The 21,492-nt window shown below is 49.0% G+C and overlaps 1 protein-coding gene across 7 annotated transcripts in view; it reads right to left on the reverse strand.

The window, feature by feature from the left end:
* Window positions 1–21,492, reverse strand: part of LOC144128082 (uncharacterized) — a 180,823-nt gene that overhangs the window by 141,487 nt on the left and 17,844 nt on the right. For all 7 annotated transcript variants that reach the window (XM_077661152.1, XM_077661150.1, XM_077661149.1 and 4 more), the window contains exons 6-8: window positions 20,693–20,914; window positions 10,570–10,752; window positions 6,619–6,903 (exon numbers count right to left, since the gene is read on the reverse strand). In XM_077661152.1, the coding sequence (XP_077517278.1) occupies window positions 6,619–6,903; window positions 10,570–10,752; window positions 20,693–20,914 (690 nt within the window). The remainder of the gene's footprint in view (window positions 1–6,618; window positions 6,904–10,569; window positions 10,753–20,692; window positions 20,915–21,492) is intronic.

Genomic DNA, 21,492 nt, shown 5'->3' on the forward strand with positions numbered 1-21,492 from the left:
AACATGCAGGAGGTCCATACACTGCGTCAATGAAAATAGATTGTCCTCCAACGTCCTTTGTTTCCGGAACCCATTTTGTAGTTCCCCTAGCACCCCCTCGTTCTCCACCCAAGCCTGCAGTCTATCCTTTATAATCTGCATCACCACCCTGTAAACCTCAGATGTCACTGTTATGGGACAATAGTTACTTACGTCTGCTTTGTCCCCCTTTCCCTTATATAACATGTTCATTCTACTTAATCTCCATTCATCGGGGACTTTCTCATCCACTATCAATTTGTTCACTACCTGTATTAATGTTTTCTTGGATTTTGGTCATAGCTTCTTTCCCCCCCAACATAATCGGGATATCATCTGGTCCTGTTGATGTGCCACTAGGAACCTTCTTCTCTGCCCTTTCCCACTCTCCTTGCTCAAGTGAAGCTATTGCTGTAACCGGTCTATCCTCCTTCGATAGATTATGTACAACATTCCTTTCTGTAAATTTTTCTGTCATCTTTGTTCCTATGCATTTTATTGCTTCATCCCCTTCTAGTTGAATACCCTCATCTCTAACAATAAACCTTTGTTCTAGCCTAGTCTTATTACTCATTGCATTTAGAAGTTTCCAGAATTTTTGGGCTGCTTTTCTATCCTTTTTATTTACTTTTGACATCCATTGGGCACCCTTTCTTCTAATCCCGTCGTAGCAAGCGCCATCTATTGGCCACGGCCACAATTAATTGCCATGGTTAGGTGCACGTGCTACTAGGTGGCGGTACTGTGCTATGATCCTCATACCGCGGAGGGGGAAAGTGACACCACCGCGCACCACCGCTACGCCATTTTGCGAAGGTGTCTCGTAAGCCTTGTTGGTCATGTTTGCGTGTGGCACCATGCTCTTTGTGACGCCTTGCCATGGGGCGCTACGCAAGCTACGCAGCTGCTTTTAAGTTAAAAGCTGTTGAGTACGCACGACACACTCAAGACAACTGGTAAAACGCGCCGGGCCTTCCGTGAACCGAAGAGTGGGAAATTTCCTGCCGTCGAAACAACTTTGTTGGAATATAACAAGGCTCGACTAGCGGATGGGTGTGCCAAATCGATTGAACTGATACGGAACCAGGTGCACGTAATCACAAGAAAGGAGGGCATCCCCGTGAAGACTTCCACGCTAGTAATGGGTGGGCCAAACGATTTTTGCGGCGCAATGGACTCTCGCTCAGGAGGCGAACGATGCTTTGCCAGCGCCTGCCCGCAGCCTACGAAGAAAAAATCATCGACTTCCATCGATTCATAGTCAGGATCCGGCATGAGAAAAACTTCTTGCTCTCCCAGATAGGGAACGCGGACCAAATTCCGCTGAATTTCGACATGTCCAGCAGCAGGACAGTACAACAGACAGGCGCTCGGACTGTGCACGTCAGGACTACAGGTGCCGAAAAACAGAGGTGCACGGTCATGCTAGGCGTGTCGGTGGACGGCCGGAAGCTCCCAGCGTATGTCATTTTCAAGCGGAAGACCCTCCGGAAAAGAAAGCTCCTCCCTGGTGCACACGTGCGCATCCAAGAAAAAGGGCAGATGAAAGCAGACCTTATGATAGACTGGATTAACACTGTGTGGGGGTGGCGACCGGGAGCGCTTCTTTTTCCGTCGCTCCTCCTGGTTGATAGCTTTCGGAGCCATCTTCAAGAGTCGGTTTGGGCGAAGTTGAGGGAACTGCGCACGGACCTGGCTGTTATTCCCAGCGGCCTCACATCAATGCTACAGCCTCTTGACGTATCTTTGAACAAGCCATTTAACGATAATGTCCGGAGGCTGTACGCAGGATGGATGGCCGAAGGTCAACATGCTCTGACGCCGGGCGGCAAAATTAGAAGACCGTCCATGGAGCTGCTGTGCAGCTGGGCATCGGAGGCATGGAGCATGATTGCCACAGATATGGTGGTCAGAAGCTTAAAAAAAGAACGGGAATTTCGAACGCCCTGGATGTGACTGAAGACCACCTGGTGTGGGACGACGACGAAGCATTGGAAGATGAAGAAACCGGAAGATTCCAGTGTCAACACGGACTCTGATCAAGAGTAGAATTGGTTTGGTTTACGGGGCTTTAATGTCCCAAAGCAACTCAGGCTATGAGAGACGCCGTAGTGAAGGGCTTCGGAAATTTCGACCACCTGGGGTTCTTTAACGTGCACTAACATCACACAGTACACGGGCCTCTAGAATTTCGCCTCCATCGAAATTCGACGGCTGCGGCCGGGATCAAACCTGCGTCTTTCTAGCCAGAAGCCGAGCGCCATAACCACTCACCCACTACGGCGGCTACAAGAGTAGAATTGCCTGCAGGGCGTTATACGACGCAACGCGAGTAGTGACGGTGAGGTTGCGTGCAGCAAATAAAGTGCTTTAGCAGCTTGAGCTTATGTTGACCTTGTAGGATATCTCGGACCTCGATGAGGCACCGTCAGTCACCCCATGGAAGCACATACATATTTGCGACTGATATTTCGGACTTCAAAAGTGCGAAAGTTCGGTTTTTCGGACTAATTTCAGTCGCCTGCGGGTCAAAATCGGCCATCTTATCGGCTTTTCGCCGGCGCAAAAGGCGCCATCTTGGATTGAGGTGGATTTACGCTGCAGTTGGCTTGGCTTGACACACTTTCAGTACCTCATTGCTGCCAGTAGAGGTCCCTGCGATCTTGGACACTTTGAGGTGGCAGCCGGATTGTCATCGCCATCAACTTGCTTTTGTCGCCGACGTTGTCGCGGGCAGTTACCGCTTGTCCCATACATTGAAAATTGGTTGTTGGGGGAAGAAAATTGTGCAGGAGCTACCCCACATCTCGGCGGGAAGGGATAAAGGAGGGACTGAGAGAAAAAAGGAAGAAAGAGGTGCCGTAATGGAGGGCTCCGGGATAATTTTGACCACCCGCACAGCCTTTGCGTTTCGGGTTCCAACACGGGTGCTCCGGATCAGTAGCCGAGCGCCCTAACCACTGAGCCACCACGGCGGGTCTCATACGTTTGCCATTCGCCGTTTCGTCACTTGGGTTTCTCTGACCGCGTCGACCAAGTGGCGCTCAGTCTTCACGAAGTTACATCCATTCGCCGTTTTGTGATTGCATCCAGCGGTTCCACCGCTTTGAAAGAAAAGTACCTTATCTTTGCGTGTGTTTAATGAGCGGTGTGTATTCCAGCTAAATGCGGTGACCTTTCTGTCTAGCGTGTACAGTGAAAGCACAACTTTGGTGCAAATACAGGCGCAAATCGTCGCCAGCAAGACAAATTTGCTGCAAGGTAAAATCAGTGACATTTTTAAGCCAATTTCATCTTAATAAAGTGATTTTTTGTACTTCACGGATTTTTCGGACTGTTTGATTATTCGGACCATTTTTCGGGTCCCTTCGAGTCCGAAAAATTGGTCGGCGACTGTACTTTCATAACGGAGGTAAGTTCAGCTTGAAAGTAAAGTTTTCATTATATTTACAATAGCTGACCTGAAAATCCCGACCTCAAACCCCTTCAACATCGCATTTGACACTCGGAAACATTTGCTTGAAAATTTCCCTCGCATAATTACTGTACCCCCAACCTTCGCGTTGATTTTCAGGAAAAAAAAAGTGCGAGGATTATGCAAGTAAATACGGTATTTCAGGGGTTCCCAAACTGCATTCCTTGGGAGTGCTTTTTTGGTTCATCCAGCTCCCAAATCCAAACATCCCATCTTTCCAGTTACGCAATTTATTTTGGGTCTTATCAAAATGCTAAATGCTAACTGTTCCACTGCACTGTCAGTCACTATCAGTTTAAAGGGGGACGGGGCCCTTGAAAACCGAAAATTCGCGAAAATGTCGATTTTTGAAAAAGTGAATATTCTGACAGTTTGTGTCATAAACTACCTGTTCTGAAAATATCAACGCCTAATTCGTCATGAAAGTACTTCAAATTAAATATCGAACAAGCCGCGGCAGCCGCTGAGCTGCGAGAAAGCGCCGAAAATACCCCAACTTCGAGCGCATGCCGTTTCTCAGCCAGCGAACAGAGCACCGCCATCTTGGTCTTGTTTTGTTCGTGAATCCTTGCTCTTTTTTTTGCTTCTTCCGACGACCGCGGTGGCAGCATGGTGGAAGCGTGGCTCGCTTGTGATTGGGGCCCTCAAAGCGCCTTTCGAGCTTCCCGCGTTGTAAATGCGAGGCTGCGATTGGGCGAAGGGCGCTCTCCTCGAGAACGCGGGGGATCGCGCGGCTGTTATTGGCTGCTGCACGCGCTGGCGAGGCGGTCCCCTTTTGGCGGCGGCCGGCGCATTGTCTGCACTGGCCGCCATGGCTCTTTCCTTTTCTCGTTGTTGGCGGTCTTTGTGGTTTGTGCACTCTCTTCACGTTTCGCCAGGTTTGTGTTCGCTGTTGTCACCGTCTTTACGATGTCTCGCCGTGCCGTCCGAACAGTTTCCTGCAGACTGTTGCGCGGTCAGTCACGATGCGTCCAACAAAGCGAAAGACGCTACACGCGTTCGGTGCGCGGAAGCATGCTATGAAGGTGGTTCGTGCGGCGAAGTGTGCCACCAACATCCACTGTGTCGATGCTTCCAGCCGCGTAGCTTCTGCTACATCGCTACCAGACAGTGATTGCGTCGCCGCTTTCAGCGACGTACCAGCAGCTTCTTCGGTGCAAGAAAGCGTTGCTTCGGGCACGCCTTGTGTACCGAACTCTTCAACCTCGGCGATAGCGGCCTCCAGCTCCGGTCTGGAATCTACCCCGAAGTGTGACAACGCGTCGCGCGCCGTTCACTTGGAAACGCATTTCCTGACGCGCGAGGAGATCGAGGCGGCGGATGCACAACGTGCTGTTGTTCAAGAAAGACTTGGCGCCATGCCAGCGACACAACGGAAGTTTGAAGCGATGACGCCCGATCCCAGATCTGCCACCGCTACAAGTGAAGGTGCGAAATTTTGCCTTGTGCAAATGGATACCCTAAGCGACCTGCTCTCTAGCACCTTGTGCAAGCATTGCCTTGCGCCCGGGTTAACCGTTCAAGAAGGCACCCAGCTTGGACTGGCAACAAAGCCTGAACTGATGTGCTTGAACTGATGCTTGAACTGCTTCAGCTTGAACTGATCAGCACTGCATGAAGCAGTGCTGAGATATAATGCTGGTTGTCAAAGGGCCACCAAAGAAATCTCTGTGTCAGTGGGGCTCACACCTGGCCACCTAGCCATCCAGCGAGCTGCAGAAAAAGATGCCCTGCGCATGGACAAGGCCGAGAAAAGGAATCGGGTGAAGAATGAGAGGCGGCAAAGGAAAAAAGTGCGCAAGGACACCACCAGCTATTCTGCAGGGTCATTTTAGACCTGGAATAGGTTTGAAACTTTCTCGAGGGCCATGTTTAGAAATGACTTTTTTCTTGGTGTGGCTGCTCATTCTGACTGCATTTCGGGAGCCACTTATCGGATTTCCATGGGTTCTTTTCTATTTCGTACCTGAATAAATTTATGAGGGCAAGACAAGCCCACTTTTTAAAGTTATTGTATCTGAAATTTGTCATAAGCAATTAAAATTTACCTAATGAAGGTCTAATTAGTGACACTAAATTCAGTGCTGTGCTAAAATTTTTCAGCAAGGAAATTCAGCAAAAGGGCCTTGTCTTGCCCAGCAGTACCTATCTAGCAATAACCATAATGAATTTCACAGTGACAGCGCTGTTTTCAAATTCTCCAGGCCTGGAATGAGGGACCTATGTGAACCATTTTGATATACTCCCGTAACTTTAGAACCAGCGTGCACAGCTTCATCAAACTTGGTATTTCTACAAATGTTTGTGTTCTGAGCCTACCCTAAAAATTTCATTCAGATATCTCAAGAAACAAGAAAGCTGGTGTTCTTGGAACCTTTGAGGGCTTTTTTCTCGGAATGTATTTTTTGCCTGGCGTGGCTGCTCATTCTGGCTGCTGCTCGGGAACTGCTTATCGGATTTCCATGGGGTATTTTTTATTCCGTACCTGCATAAATTTATGAGAGCAAGACAAGCCCACTTTTTCAAGTCATTGTGTCTGAAATTTTTCATAAGCAATTAAAATTTGCCTAATGAAGGTCTAATTGGCAACACTAAATTCAGTGCTGTGCTGAACTTTTCCAGCACGCAAATTTAGAAAAAGGGCTCTGTCTTGCCGTGGGGCACCTATCCAGGAATGACCACAATGAATTTCACAGTGCCAACACTCTTTTCAAATTCTCCAGGCCTGGAATAAGCGACCTATGTGAACCACATTGATATACTCCTGTAACTTGAGAACCGGTGCCCACAGCTCCATGAAACTTGGTAGTTCTTCAAATGGTTATGCAGTGAGCCTACCCTGAAAATTTCATTCAGATATATCAAGAAACAAAAAAGTTGGTGTTCAAGGGTAGCCTCCTCCCTTAATGTGGTCATTTTTTTGGGGGCCGTGCATCTGCATGCTGTTTCTTGTGTGCCTACTAGGCAGGAAAAGACAGAAGGCAAGACAACTTGGGTTCTCCAGCCCTTTCTGAAAGCCGTTAGGGTTCTCCGAGGCTAAAAGAATTGGGAACCCCTGGTCTATTTCGTGCTTTGCCCATTGGCCAGCACTTGAATGACAGGGCCCTCAGGGGGCAACCGCTCACCTTGAGAGAGGGTGGCTTGAGAGCTCGCTCCACTTGAAGGTAGCGTCCGTCAGTGGCAGTTGCGCTATGCACAGCCACCACAGCCTGATCCGAGGGCGGTTCCTCAGGCATTGGGTCGTCTGGACCGGGGCTGGTCGGTGTTGTGCTGGTGGCCAGGGTCACAGTGCCCCCACTGGACCCTGTCGTTGCGACGTTCATGGCCAGGTCACCCAACGTCTGCAGCACCCGGGGGTTGCGCAGCAGAGCACCTGCACCCTCCGATCCGGGCGCACTCTTCACTATCACCTGCAATAACAAGGAGTGGCAAACACAGAGCGTCACTATTGATCAAAGGCTACGGAAGAACGTTTGTTACATGAATTTCAGGGAACTGCGTGGAATCGTCATATAATCCAGATGTCGTATGATCAAAAATCTCGTACAATGAAAACATCTGCATAATAAATGCAAACCCTCTATGGCTGTCAAATTAATATTTCATTACCCCATGCATTAAAGAAAGCACCCATTTTCGTTCTGCAAGAGCCAGACTGTACAGCCAGAAGGCATTTTGGTGAGGACAAGGCGAACTTCATAGGCGGTCCCGTCATAGCGTGTTAAGCAGTGATGCGGGTTTTGAGATCGAAAAAAACTGCGACAAAGTTGCTTTTTTGCAAAAAAGTTTTCGTGCTAAATATCAGGCATGCGCGAATAGTGATTTCTCGGTTTGAAACGGATTTGAAGTGAATAGTAATTTATTTCGAATACTTATTTCAAATACATCTGGCACACAAAAAAAAAGGATAAATGACACAACAGGCATTTTTAAAACCATGTATTTTTCGAACACACAAGGCCATCATGTGAAAAAAAAAACGGCCGTGGCTTAGCTTGGTTAAGCCTGGTGATTGCGAAGCAATAGTGTGTTATTCTCGGATCAGCTGGTAGTATGGCTGGTGGTAGTCTTGGGTTATGCTAGTGTTACAGCTTACAGTGAATCATCTAAGAGGAAATCATCCGCCGAATCCGTGTATGTCGACAAACATTTCCCTCACCAGCGTGCCCATTACAAAATCTTCCAGTATCGATTGGCCGACGGTGCGGTAACACTCCATTTTCTTCGCGTCGTAAGATATGCCCACTCGGTGCTTGCAGTAGCGTTCGTTAAAGTACGCTAGCGTTACGCCGTAATAAATGTTGGGGTTATTGTCCCCGTCCAAAATGCGATACAGTTTGTTGTACGTCTCCTCGTCGTCTTCACGATGCATTAGCGGTAGCTTGTATGTTTCGGCCACGTTGTAGATGGCCAAATTGTCTGCATAACACCCCCATCGTTCGTCGGTCATCTTAAGTTTGCCCCACTTGTGCATCTGCGTGTGCGGCGTGTCTCTGGTTGCCCCAGGGTCCGGCGGTAGACCCATCTTGCGTCTTACAATGTCGTTCTTGTAGCGCAGTATGCGCTCGTACGCGTCGCCTATAGAGACCTCGTCCAGGTAGCAAAACGCGTTTTTATTGTTTTTGTTGAACATGGTTCGAGTAGACCGCTTCATGGGGTTGGGCGGCGTCTTTGACGGACCGGCGAGACGACAGTATGGCTCGAACGGCGTGCACGACGTGGCTTCACACCCACTTTTCGTGAACACGAATCGACCGTTGCTACACGTCAAACCGTCCGGGCACGGGTAATCCACTGGAAGGGATTCCCACGTTACGGCGTCGTCGCAGAAAAACTTAAAGTCGTCGATTCCCTTGGCGCGCCAATGTTCGAGCAACTTCTGAGCTGCATACTGGGCACGCTGCTTAGAAAGTCGTTCTTTTTCCCTCTCCGTAGCTCGCTGATGCTTCCTCTTTGCATTCTGCCGAGCTGCCTTGTTCGTAGGCACCATCGTAACATCTGGCTGTATGACTGCCTGGCGAGAGGAGCGGAGCTGTTTTATACAGCTGGTGTGACGTCACTCTGACCTTAGCGCCCCTGGTGAGAGGAGCGGGAGTTAGGCCGCCGTTGGTGGCTACCGCCTCGCCTCGCGACGGCGTGAGATGGGGCCCCGTTTTTACACAGCTGGTGTGACGTCACTCTAGGTCACGTGGTGTGACGTCACGCAGCGAGGTCACGCTAAAGGTCAATGGTGCCTACCACCGCCTCGCCACGGAACGGGCTGAAGTGCGACCTAAAGTAGTATTGCTTCGCAATAAAAATGTGCATTGAAGCTCTGTCACACTCAGTGAAGCTGTGTCGACTTTCTGAAAAATGGCCATCGAAAATTGGGGGAGCTGACCTACATGCGGTGCTGACGTATCTATCTAGGGGTGTGGGGCCAACTACTACTCTTAATTGCGACTGCTCCGTTGCACAGCTGTTCCTTTTAAGTGGAGATTCCATGACACCTGCTAGGCATACGCAACGTGCGCCCAATGCCACCCCGCGTCAGGTATCACAAAGGGGTGACATGTCCCGGTGTCTCATGCTAGCTCCCCTTTGTGCTTATTTGCACAGTCATGCCTGTTTAGCGAATTTCATGAGAAGAGCGGCTGCGTCTCGTGAGAAGAGCGAGCATAGTGCAATCTGCTCCCAGAGGGAGCCACTGCGCATGTGCAGATCACCCTGAGGACGCCATAAGGCACCAGGCGCAGGCCAGCTGTTTGCATGCCTGCCCCATCGAGACAAATCAGCGCACAGAAGCTGATCATGCTATACTAAATCTCTTTATTGATGCACACCGGTTACAGCGCGTGCACACCGTGGGTAGCACTGCCGCAGACACCTTGTAAGTACAGATCTGGGTGCCAGGCTTCTGCCTGCTTGCGTCTGTTGCTGCAAGCATGCACACAGACCGGCTCCGCCGTGCGCACGGGAGTGCAGGCATGCGGCACGGAGTCAGGGCTTTGGTTGTGTGCACACTGCGGTGCCATGCCGGAGGAGGTACACTCAACTGAAACCCACACAACAAGAGTTCCAGAAACATTATTCGATCAAGATGAATACTTTGAAATTTCGAATACCAAACATTCAGATTTAACCGAACATCGAAAACTTTACTCTTCAACCAAATAATTGATATTATCGAATATTTGTATGCAGACGACAGATTTTTCGGACCTTCTAGGTACCGCGAAAACAACTGAAAAATTGGGCAGTCCAGAAAATCAAATTTCACCAAAAAAAATCACCAACTTGTTGCAAATATAGCGGAGTAAGGGGAGGAAGGAGTTTTGTGCGCATTCTGAAGCTTCTCATGACTAAATTTCGATGCGCGTCATGCGCACAGACGACGGGCGGCGACCGCTTTCACGAACTCGGTCTGGCTGTGCTGCCCTAGGCATGTCGCCGATGAATGGATGGGCTGAAACCAAGTCTAGATGCAAAAGAGAGCACGCCGCTGTGGGCAGAAAGAAGTCAGCAAGATTGCCGCGAAACAGTCGAAGCTCACTGATTGTGGGTTTGTTTCAGCAAAAAAGTGAGAAATGCAAGTTACATTGCCTTCATTAAATGCTCTTAAGTTTCACGTTTTCTTTGGTTTTTTTCAGCATAACCCAATTATAACAATTATCGGTTACAACAATGAAAATTTTGTGGCACTTCAGTATTGTTATAAGTGGGTTTGACTATTAACATGGTTTATGGTTTATGGCGACTCAGGCTCTGAGAGACACCGTAGTGAAGGGGTCTGGAAATTTCGACCCCCTGGGGTTCTTTAATGTGCACTGACACCGCACAGTACACGGGCCTCTAGAATTTCGCCTCCATCGAAATTCGACCGTCGCGGCCGGGATCGAACCCGCGTCGTTCAGGCCAGCATGACTGTATTAAGAGTTATTCTGCCACTTCTAAGGATTTGAGTGGCAACACAAGTTGCCCTGCTCCATCAAGTTCATCATTTTTTCCCCTAATTGTTGGTATTATCCATACCATCCGGCTCAAGAAGTGACAGCCCAGTGTCCCATTTTGTCAAAGCACAGATCCCCATCTCTCACCTGCATGGTACGCACGTTGTCCCCTCGGTAGCGGTTGCGCGGTAGTGGGCGTCTGGGACTCCATCCCTTGTTTGAACTCCGGGGAGGCGGCAAGGGCTGCAGCCGGATGGTGTCGGGAGTGGCTCCCACCTCAGGCTCTGCATCCAGTTCCCCAGACTCCCCACTGGCGGCACCAACAGCCTCCTGCACAGCCACACAATGCTTTGGCGCGCTTTTCCAACTGTGGACCACGGACACATGCCAATTCCAATGCAGTTCAACCAGCAGCACAAAGGCCACTGAGGAACATCGCCCAGTAATGGAAAAGGAAATTCAAGTTACAGTAAAACCGAGGGTTCAGTTACAGTGAACTTTCTATTCAAAAACCTCAGACAATTTGTAGAATTTCTGCTGTCCCATACTTTTTGTAACACACATTTCTTGCGGATAATTAGAGCCAGCAGACTATGTGAGCACTGTCAACATGAAGATCCATGGTGCTATGTGGGACGACAGCGCAGTGCTGCACTGCTTACAATTTGCATGCGAGGCCGAATTATGCAGCACGACAATTAATCAAACTTCAATGCTTCACCCACTGCCCTGCAGATCATGGCAATACTCTGACTCAGTGTAAAGAACACGCAGGTCACACTGCACAGGCAGAGTAGTCCTTATTTTCCACTGAATTCATCGGCACAGAATACCAGCCCCAGGTTGCTTGGATGGACAGGACACACACTGCTCTCATCACTCGTCTTCAGCCGGCAGTCGCTATGACTGACCTCCGTCCGCTGCAGTGGGCACCGTGTTGTGCATATGATGACAGCAGACACGGTAATTGTGTCTACTGTCAGGAGGCCAAATTTCCAGCTGGTGCAGCACCATTAAAATGATACGTTCAACCTCAGCAGCCACCCTCAAGCATGCAGACAATGTCAGAGTACAAGAGCACTGGCAAACGACAAATGAGCTTTGTGAATCATCGAGCTGCATTGAGAAAGATCTCTGGCCATGCTCTGCAGACGTCAAAATTGCTGCGACTAAAACTCTGACGACTGTGACCACAGCTTTGTTGAGTGTGCAAAGCTGAAAAACATTTCACATTTGAGTTTTTTTTTCCTTTTTCTTCATTTTCCGATCATTTAAAAACCTGCCTAATTTGAATATATTAGAAGATCTGATAGACTGAATAAACGAGGTTCTCAAGCACTTTTCCACCTCAAACACAAGACCCTGCTGTTACAAAAGGACAACACACTGCGCCAACTTTCCTGCAACACATCTGTAGCAAATGATTTTCACAGCTCAGAACAAACAGCAAGCTTAGCTCACAGACTTACAGCTTAGCTCCCGCTATCTATATTGGCATCAGTATCACCAGCGCCAGCGCTTTGTGGCTGTCAAAGGCACAAGAGTTGTGGTTCACCGTAGTCGTGGCCTTCGGGTGCTGCCGCGGAGCGTTGTAGTTTTAGCAGTTTTAGCACGATAAGGCAAGCACCTTAATAGCTACAAGGCTGGGAGTTTGCTGTCGAACACAGCAAGCGCGCGGCAGGCAGGAAATTCGACGTGGCCGAGAAGTGCGTCCGACGATGATGCAACCAAAACGATGCATTGAGGAACACAAGCTGCAAAAAGCGCGCTTTCCGAGGCAAGCCGTGCAAGTTTCCCGAACTGGAAGAAGAGCTTCTCTGCTAAGTGATGGAAGCGCGGAACAACGGCTACGCGTTGACAGCAGACATGCTGCGTGACTTCTTGTGGGATGAGCGCGCACAGGAGCACAGCACCAGCTTGGAGTAAGAGTACATTGCGAGTGGTGAATGAACATAGAATAAATGCTGCTGACTTCCTGATTGGTGTGTTTCTACTTAAATTTTTTTTTTCCCGCAAATTGCGTGCATGGGCCGCACCCCAAAAATTGTCCCTCAAATCTGGAAAAAAAAAAGTGCTGCCCTTACACACGTTTATACAGTGGTTGCAATTAAGGGACTCAGTTCAGACAATTTCCTTGCATTTTAAACATATAATGTGTGACAAAAGATGTCTGGCATCCGCACAAGCTCCACCACACGTGTGCAGTACGGTCATGTATGCCAATCCATGGAGAATACCCCCTTGTCATCAGAAGATGGTCAATTTAGTGCGAACTCTGATTGATTCAACCCAACTTTACACCCCGAAAGTTCTAATTAATGTGGTTTTACTGTACAAACAAACCGGCAGCTCAGATACTGACAGCACTGTTACAGTAGAATCTCGATGATACGATTACAGTTGACACGAATTTCGGGATGATACGAATTTTGAAAGTGTTCCGGACAGTCTACATTGTACAGAATACATTACAATTCGGGATTATACGAACAAATTTTCAAGCCCGCGCGGATGATACGAACACGCGACCACCCACGCAAGCAAGCGAGCACGCACGACTAGTCTCGGAGAGGAGCACAACACCCCCCCCTCCGCGCGAATGTCCCGCGGCAGATTTTCAAGCCCGTGCACCCACGCAGGTGAACCCAGCGCATGCGGTTGCATCGCACCCAGCCCAGCCCCTGCCACCAATGTCTGGTGGCCGCCGCGGCACCGACCGAACCGGCTGCTAGGCCCGCCCATTCTCTTTCGCGTCCAGCAGGACGGGGCACATGGGCGATGCCACTCAGTTGCTGATTGGATCTTGCAAGCTGTCGCAGCTTGTTGCCGCTGCCGCCCCGCCCCCTCTCTGCTCGCCTCCGCCGATACATTCCTCCATTTGCTGCTGCCGTGTGCGTTTCGTGTTGTGCGACGACTTACTCTGCCTGCCTAAACGTAACCAGACAAGGACGCTAGCTAAGTGCGCGCCGAAGACTGGATCATTCAAATTCAACATGTCTCGGAAGCGGAAAACCCTTTCTTTTAAAGAAAAACTCAAAATTTTGAAGAAGGTTGATGAAAACGCGAAGAAAAAATGTCTCGACTTGGCAAATGAGCTAAGAGTAGCACCGTCGACACTCTGCACTATTGTTGGGCAGCGGGAAGTCATTTTGAAGAATGCCCAGCACTTCAGTGTCAACGTCAAGGAAGCGAAGACTGCTGCACATGTCCAGCTGGAAGAAGTTCTACTGACGTGGTTTCGCGAGGTGACTGCAGCCGGCGTGAACGTGGACGGCAAAGTGCTACGGGAGAAGGCTGACCACATAGCACTTTCTCTTGGCATCGAAAATTTTCAAGCGTCCGGAGGGTGGCTGCACAGCTTTAAAGAAAGGCACGGGCTTGTTTACAAAACTGTTTGCGGAGAGGGTAAGAAAGTGGATGAGACGGCGGTTGGCGACTGGATCGACTCACTGCCGGCGCTGACCTCGGGGTACGCGCCGCACGACATTTTCAATGCCGATGAGGCAGGCATCTTTTTCAACCCGCAACTGAGCAAGAGTTTGTGTGTGAAGGGCCAGGCTTGTAAAGGCGGCCAGAAAAGTAAGGAAAGAGTGTCTGTACTTTTCTGTTGCAACGCCGATGGTTCCGAAAAAATGACCCTGACCATCATCGATCGGCAAGGCTAAGTGACCATGCTTTCGATTAGCTGGACGTTTGCCTTGCTTGTACAAGGCTAATAAGAAAGCCTGGATGACTGCAGATTTTTTTCGAGAGTTTCTTATTGGCTTAGATCAGAAAATGTCATCGAAGAAGAGAAAAATTTCGCTTTTTGTTGATCAGTGCTCCGCCTACCCCAAGCAAGTGACATTAAACAATGTATAAGAAACCTTACTAGTGGAAAAAGCAGACCTCTTTATAAGCAAAGGGGCGAATTATTACGAATTATATCAAATTATTGGATAAAATGAAGCAAAAGCGAAGTTTAGTTAGTCCATGATTCACCGTATTCATTCAAATCTAAGCTGACAGTTTTCCGAAACAGGAGATATGAAACTCTTAGGTAGGCTTAGAATAGAGGATTTTCTTGTATTTATAAAATATGACAACACACAAAAAAAAGTCGGCAGAGAGAAATACATATTTAAGACTGCTCACTTGTGAGAAGGCGTAAGCACGCCTGCTCACTTTGTGATTGCAGTCACTGCGCACTGTGGCATGATGTAACCCGATGCCACGCAGCTGGCAATTCTACCTTTGTATGGTTCTATGTAGTCACCACCGTGACGCCGCCGCACCCCTTCTGATCTGAGCTCTAACTTCATGAAACAGTTGCCGCTGTACCACAGCGAGAGGGTGGAGCACGGCTATGCCCTAGGGCAAATCAGACCCTGTATGTTTTGATATGCCAGTGCTGTGCACCATGAACAAGAAAGGTGTGAAGGAAATGAAAGTGCATTTGGCTGACTACAAGAAGCACATGACAGGGATTTTGTGCTGCATGGCGGATGGCTATAAGCTGCCAGCCTGTATAATTTTAAAAAGGAAGACTGTTCCAGCTTGAGAAGTGTTCCCGAGGAGCGTCTTCGTCCGCGCTCATGAGAATCGATGGATGGCAAGCGAAATGGTTGAAGAATGAATAAGGATGGCGTGGCAGCGGTGTCCAGGGGCACTCTCATTCACACATTCCCTCCCCGTCCTTATTTCTTACCATGGGCACCTGACAGACGGAGTAAAAGCTGCGCTTGCCAAAGCAGGTACCGACATCGCAATACATAAAGTCATGACAGGCCAGCTACAGCCTCTTGACGTGTGCCTAAACAAGTGTTTTAAGGATCGATTGCGCAAGTCCCACTTGGACTGGCTGAGTGAAAGATGTGAGCTAACGCCAACAGGCCGCATCAAGTGTGCGTTGCTAGGAGTTGTAGCTAGCTTGAAGCTGCAGCCTGGGATAACATCCCGGAAAGCTTGGTTCACGTTCATTCCGAAAGCACAGCAATTTCAATGCACTTGATGGCACAGAAGATTATGCACTGTATGAAGAAGGCAGTCATATGGAGGTCAGCGATGATAAGGACGAGGAAGGAGCCGGTTCGCAGAAATACAATAAAACCTCATTGCTACGTTCCCGGTTCTTATGATTTCCCGGTTCGTATGATCAAAATCATGGATATTAAAAATGTCCCATAGAGTTACACTATACTTCTCCCGGTTAATACATTCCCGGATAATATGATTTCCCGGCTACTACGTTTTAAAAGTTCAACAAATTGCAGTCGCATAATACGTTTATGGTCCAACCGCACATGGGCAAATATAAAAGTCGGTCGAACGCGAGGTCCCGTGAAGTGAAGAACTGGAATGAAGTGACAGTCACCCACTGTGGTGGCTTCTCTGCAGTGCATAGAAGCAAGGCGAAGAAACACTACCAATAACAAAAATAAAAACAGCGCGCTAGCATTCGAGACAACAGTTTTTGCGAGGACATGACATGAAGAGGAGAAATGCTAAGGTTTCTTCGCGGTACATAAGGGCAAAGAGGTGAAGCATCTACGTACAGGGATGCACTTACGAGCGGGCTAGGTCTCGGGAGCACAGCTTAAAAAGCAGGAACGCTGCGACAATCAGCCGCCGCGGTGGCTTCCCCGCAGTACTTATGTGCAAAGGGGCGAAGCATCCAAAAAAAAAAATTGACGAAGAGAGTATGGTTGTTTTCATTATTGCTCTCGGCGGACCGGATGCGTTACAAAGTTTGTTCCGCGCTTAAGACAGCACTAAAGCAGACTGAATTATGCGAGCACTAGAAAAGGATCTGTTCAGATCTCATGCTAAGAAATGCTAATCGACATTTTTATGAAGTGAAACTGCCAATAAATGTTTTTGCACCTCATTCAAAAGCTACATTTCTCAAAATTAGGCGGTTTGGATCATACGTTTCCCCAGATAATACGTTTTTCCTGCAATTTTCTAAAAAAAAACGTATCAAAGAGGTTTTACTGCAAATGCTGTTTGTGTGTGCTGTCCCTACTGTCATTCTCAATGTTTTTCTGGCCGGCTTACATTCGAGGAACGTTTTTGTTCTTTAGTGCGAAAGCACTACCTCACTAACAAAGCTGAAAAACCTGAGGAATGTGTGAAGCCTCAACCTTTGACGGAGCGCCAGTGGCAGAGGTCTTTTGCAGCTGCCAGCTTTGAATTCCGGCGCGAGTGCAACTGTTCATCCGGGAAAGCGACTGCTAGAGAGAGCGAGCTGGGTGAATGGCGCACAATTCGTCCCCTTGCCACTCACATCTTTTGCAACCGCGCATGACAACATGGCTGTGTCAATCTTCCCAAGCCTGCCTTGCACGCACCCACATGCATGCTGGTGGCCTTGCGCAGCAGGGAGCGTAATATGCGGGTAAGTTTCTTTTGATAAACCTGGGTTATAAATAAGGGGTGCGCAAACTATGCGATGGCGGAAAATTACGCGATTAAATATGGTATGTTCTCAAATACCTGCCACACCCAGTATATATGCCAGGAGTCTTGTATCTTTTTATTAGCCTTGGAAAACCCCAAAGATTCTCAAAAGGTGCTGAGGAACCCCTGCATGTCTTGGCATCCATCCCTTCCTGCCTCTTACAAGAAGCATTGAAAAAAAATAAAGCATGCAGACGCATAGCCTCTCAGAACAACGGCCAAACTGAATGCCATATTTACTCGCGTAATGAACCCACTCGCATAATGAACCCGCCCCCCCTTTTGTCGGTCAGAATTTACTTTTTTTTTTCCAGCCTTTAGCTTTTTGTAGCTGGTTCTTCAGTTTTCGCGCGCCAAGATGCTGCCCGCTGCTGATAACACCACCACTTGTTTATCTTTTGAGGAGAGCTCCTGCCAGAGGGTTGGGGGGAGGGGGGGAGGGAGGAGAGCGCACTCTACGAACTTGGCAGAGCACCAAGACATTGTATGCTGTAAGCTAAGGCATAGTCATTATGCACTCGTCACCGTCCTCTTTGTTTTTTTTAACCTCACGTAAAAAACGCGTGCCTGACCTTCAGAGCCGGTGTTCGGCATGTTCATGTTATCTCAACATGCGTGCTGGTGCCGCCGGCTACCGCAAAATTGCCGGACCGCGTCAAAGTGAACGATGCTAAACAACAGCGGCACAAACGCATCTGACCATGCGCATTTGTTGACGACAGAAGGACGGACGGAGGTATGATATGAAATATCGACCCTTCCAAAAAAAATCTGTTTAAACTTTTTTTTTCCCGCATAATGAACCCTCCCCCAAACTGATATCAACTTTTCTGGAAAAAAAAAAAATTCATTACGTGAGTAAATACAGTCAAACCCACTTATAACAATACAGCTTTTAACAATATATCGGATATAGCAATGGACAGCCGCGGCACCGTCACTTTTGCAATGTGTTTTATGGTAAAATAAACAGCTTATAACAAAGCTATCACACTAGATTGTCGGCTACAACAATTAAATGTAGTCATTTGGAGCCAACCCTCAAAGATAAAAACTCGCAAACGCAGCTACCACGCCTGCAAAACTACGCTTACGGCGCAAAAAACTCGCGCGCTTATGCAGAGCCGCCCGCACAGCGGCCACAGCGGCTGCGAAAAGATCACGTGACGACGCATACGAGGCGAAGCACATGGGGTGAGCCGGAGAAGCTTGTATGACTCGGAGGAGGAGAAAAGACGGGCACTTTCCTCTGGACAGAGGTGGAGAGGGTAGGGAGGCGCTTCCTTTTGTTGCTTTTGTATCCGCGCGGGGAGCAGTCCATTCTGAGGTTGCGCCGCCCGTTGAAAACGCGTCACGGCATTTCAGTGTGGGCTGCCCCATCTTTCCCACTTTCTTTGGCTCCTGCTTCATGAGCTGCATATGTTCCGACGGCAGCGTACAGCGTCAAGGCACGTGCGTTGCCAGCGTGGTTCTTATCATCTGCCATCACCGGCCTCGGTCCTGCTGGTTCTGCAAGCCCATCAGATTCCTCCCCAGAGTTCAAAAATGGACGATTCTCCTTCAGGAAGCGCGGCCAGCGTGGATCTAACGGATCAACTGCCGCAGAAGAGAAAGCGAGCGGCAATATGTTTGGAAACGAAGCGGAACATTTTGAGGGAGCACCGAGGTGGTGAAAAAGTGTGCAACTTAGTACGCAAGTACTCCTGTCACAGCCGACGGTTTCAATCATTATCCGCAACGCGCTCAAGATGACTGAAAACAAATGCCATGCTAGTGCTGGCCATGCTATGGAGGACGGCCGGAAGAGGATTCGGCATGGTGCCTACAAAGACGTGGAGGAGGCACTGTATCAGTGGTTCCTTAGCGCACGTGCTATGAACTTGCCAATTAGTGGCCCTATTTTAGCGGAGAAGGAGAAGCACTTTGCGTATCTCCTTCAAAACACCGATTTCCAGCCTGGTGGTGGCTGGATTCAGCGCTTCAAGGAGAGGCACGGAATCGTCTACAAGGCAGTCGTGGGCGAGGCAGGGTCGCTCGATGTCGACGCTAGACGGAAGTAGTTGGAAGAGACACTGCCGTACATCCGTGAAGCATATGCAGACCGGGACTTGTACAATGGTGACGAGACCGGGCTATTCTTCCAAATGCTTCCGTCGAAGACACATGCACTCAATGGCGATCCCTGTAAGGGCGGCAAGCAGAGCAAATTGCAGGCGACCGTTTTCCTCTGTGCGAATATGGACGGCAGCGACAAGTGCCCCGCCTTCGTAATTGGAAAATCTAGGAATCCCCGCTGTTTTCGTGGTGCTGTCAGGATTCCAGTTCGTTACTGTCATAATAAGAAACCGTGGACGACGCGTGAACTTTTCCGCGAGTGGCTGTGAGAGTTCGATCAGCGGATGCAGCATGAAGGCAGGAAGATGGCGTTGGTCCTTGATAACTGTAATGCACACCAGACTGCCCAGAAGCTGTCGCATGTGAAAATTTTCTTCCTGCCGCCGAACACGACTGCAGGCTTGCAGCCCATGGACGCAGGCGTGATTGCGTGCTTCAAGGCATTGTATCGCCGGCGTGTGTTGAGCAGGCTTGCTCTTAACCTGGACATTGCTGTGCGTGAATGCAGACCCGCTCCAGACTTTAAAATTTCACTCCTTATGGCTGTTCAATTCATTTTTGGGGCATGGGCAGAAGTCAGCTCCTCCACTGTCATGAATTGCTTCCGAAAAGCGGGCTTCGCCGGGGATATCAGTGACGCGGAGTGTCGCGAAGCTCCTGCCGATGGAGCGATTACAGAACTTTGGTCTACGGTGCGCTTGAAGAATTCTTGAAGAATTCTTGAAGAAGGGCTTGAAGAATTCTTGAAGAAGGGCTTGAAGAATTCTTGCACGCCGACGATGCAGTCACCACAAACGAAGAATTGACTGACGAGGCGATCGTTGCAGCAGTCACCGGCGCGGAAGACGATGACAGCAGCGATGACGAAGATGAACCGGAGCCTGTACAAGTTGTCTCTCATCAGGAGGCCTCAAGAATGATCGAGTCCCTGCGGGACTTCATTTTTGCAAAAAACCTTTCACTCGGACATGTCCAACATTTGGGTGCCCTCCAGAACGATGTCAGCAAGATTGCCGCGAAGCAGTCGAAACTCACCGATAAAGTGTTTGTTTCAGCAAAGAAGTGAGAAGTGCAAGCTATTTTGCCCTGTTTAAATGCTTTCAAGTTTTCATGTTTTCTTTGTTGTTTTTTTCAGGCACTAAGGAATTTTTCAAGCTGAAAGGCAGCCGCAACAACCTTCTCGTATTTTTTACAATGCCCCTTTCAGTGCCACCAAAACGATGCCTCGGCGGAGCTCGCATGTCACTTGCCGTCCGTGACCCCTCTTTGCAGTTGTTATGCTTTTTTTCGTGCAACCCGTTTATAACAATTATCGGTTATAACAATGGAATTTTCGTGGCACTTGAACATTGTTATAAGTGGACTTGGCTGTACAGTAATACTGACTGTCTGCCTGCAAGCAATTACAGCATTATCAGCCCCCCACAAAAAGATAGGTAAAAGGAAAACCGAGGGCAGAGACACAAGTGGACTCAGATTCAGTGCTCTGTCTGTGTCCTCTTTTCATGTCCAAGTCTTTGCGCTGTTCCGGTAACCCTGAACCAACCAGCCCAAGCTTCCACTTCGTCTCCCAAGATACTCCCAAGAAACCCCAATGGTCTCGCAGAATCCACTTTGAAACCTCCCCATCTATATGGCAGGCATCAGCAGACATGTTATGCAGCACGTCGCAGAAAACGACCCAGTCACTGGGTGAAAAGGGTGCTGGGGGACCCACCTGCAGCTGGAAATTGTCGAGGGCAAGCTCCTCATTGGACATGGTGATTTCGCTGCGGTTGATGACGGACCGGGGCAGCTGCAAGGGGTCCTCTTCCTCCTGGCCACCCCGCCGAAACAGCTCGGACGTGGGTCCCATTGGCTCTCCATACGATCGTGAGTAGGTGCGCCTTCGCTGTTCCCAGTCCCACTGGGTTCCGCCACCCCCTGCTGAAGAGCCACTCTGCAATGAACCCAACAGCAACACGGCCTTGAGCCACTGCCAGTGGTGAAAGCAGTTGCCGCACACGCTACCCAGGCCAGAATCCAAATCAGCTCGTTAGTTTTGCCATACCTCTTTTAGGCCACCCAAGTTGGGAAACTCTACCAGTCACTTGCACACATCTAAACTGGTGCTACCTTCAAGCACAGTTTGTGCAATGCTGCTTGAAGAGAGACTCAGTGAGCGTTTAAACTGGGCAGAGGCAAAGTAGGTGCTCAGTTGTTTTCTTATCATCTGAAGCCAAGCCACCTCAATAAGTAGATAAGAATAAGCGTTCATAAAAGCCACTGTAGTAGGATGGAAACTTTGGCGAGTTGGCATAGACGCATCTTGGGTGGAACAGTGCAGCTGGATGACAGACAGACAGAAAGACAGACAGTCTGTGTCGTTTTCCTATTCTGTCTGTCGTTCGTCCAGCTGTGCCGTTCCACCCACTATGTATTCAGAGGCAAGAGGCTCGACTACAAAGGAAGGTATGAAGAAAGGCAAGTGGGAACAGCAGAGGTAAGCCAGACATCTACCAAGAGCCCTAGAGTACA

Source organism: Amblyomma americanum, chromosome 4 (assembly GCF_052857255.1).
Source record: "Amblyomma americanum isolate KBUSLIRL-KWMA chromosome 4, ASM5285725v1, whole genome shotgun sequence".
Taxonomy (NCBI): Eukaryota; Metazoa; Arthropoda; class Arachnida; order Ixodida; family Ixodidae; genus Amblyomma; species Amblyomma americanum.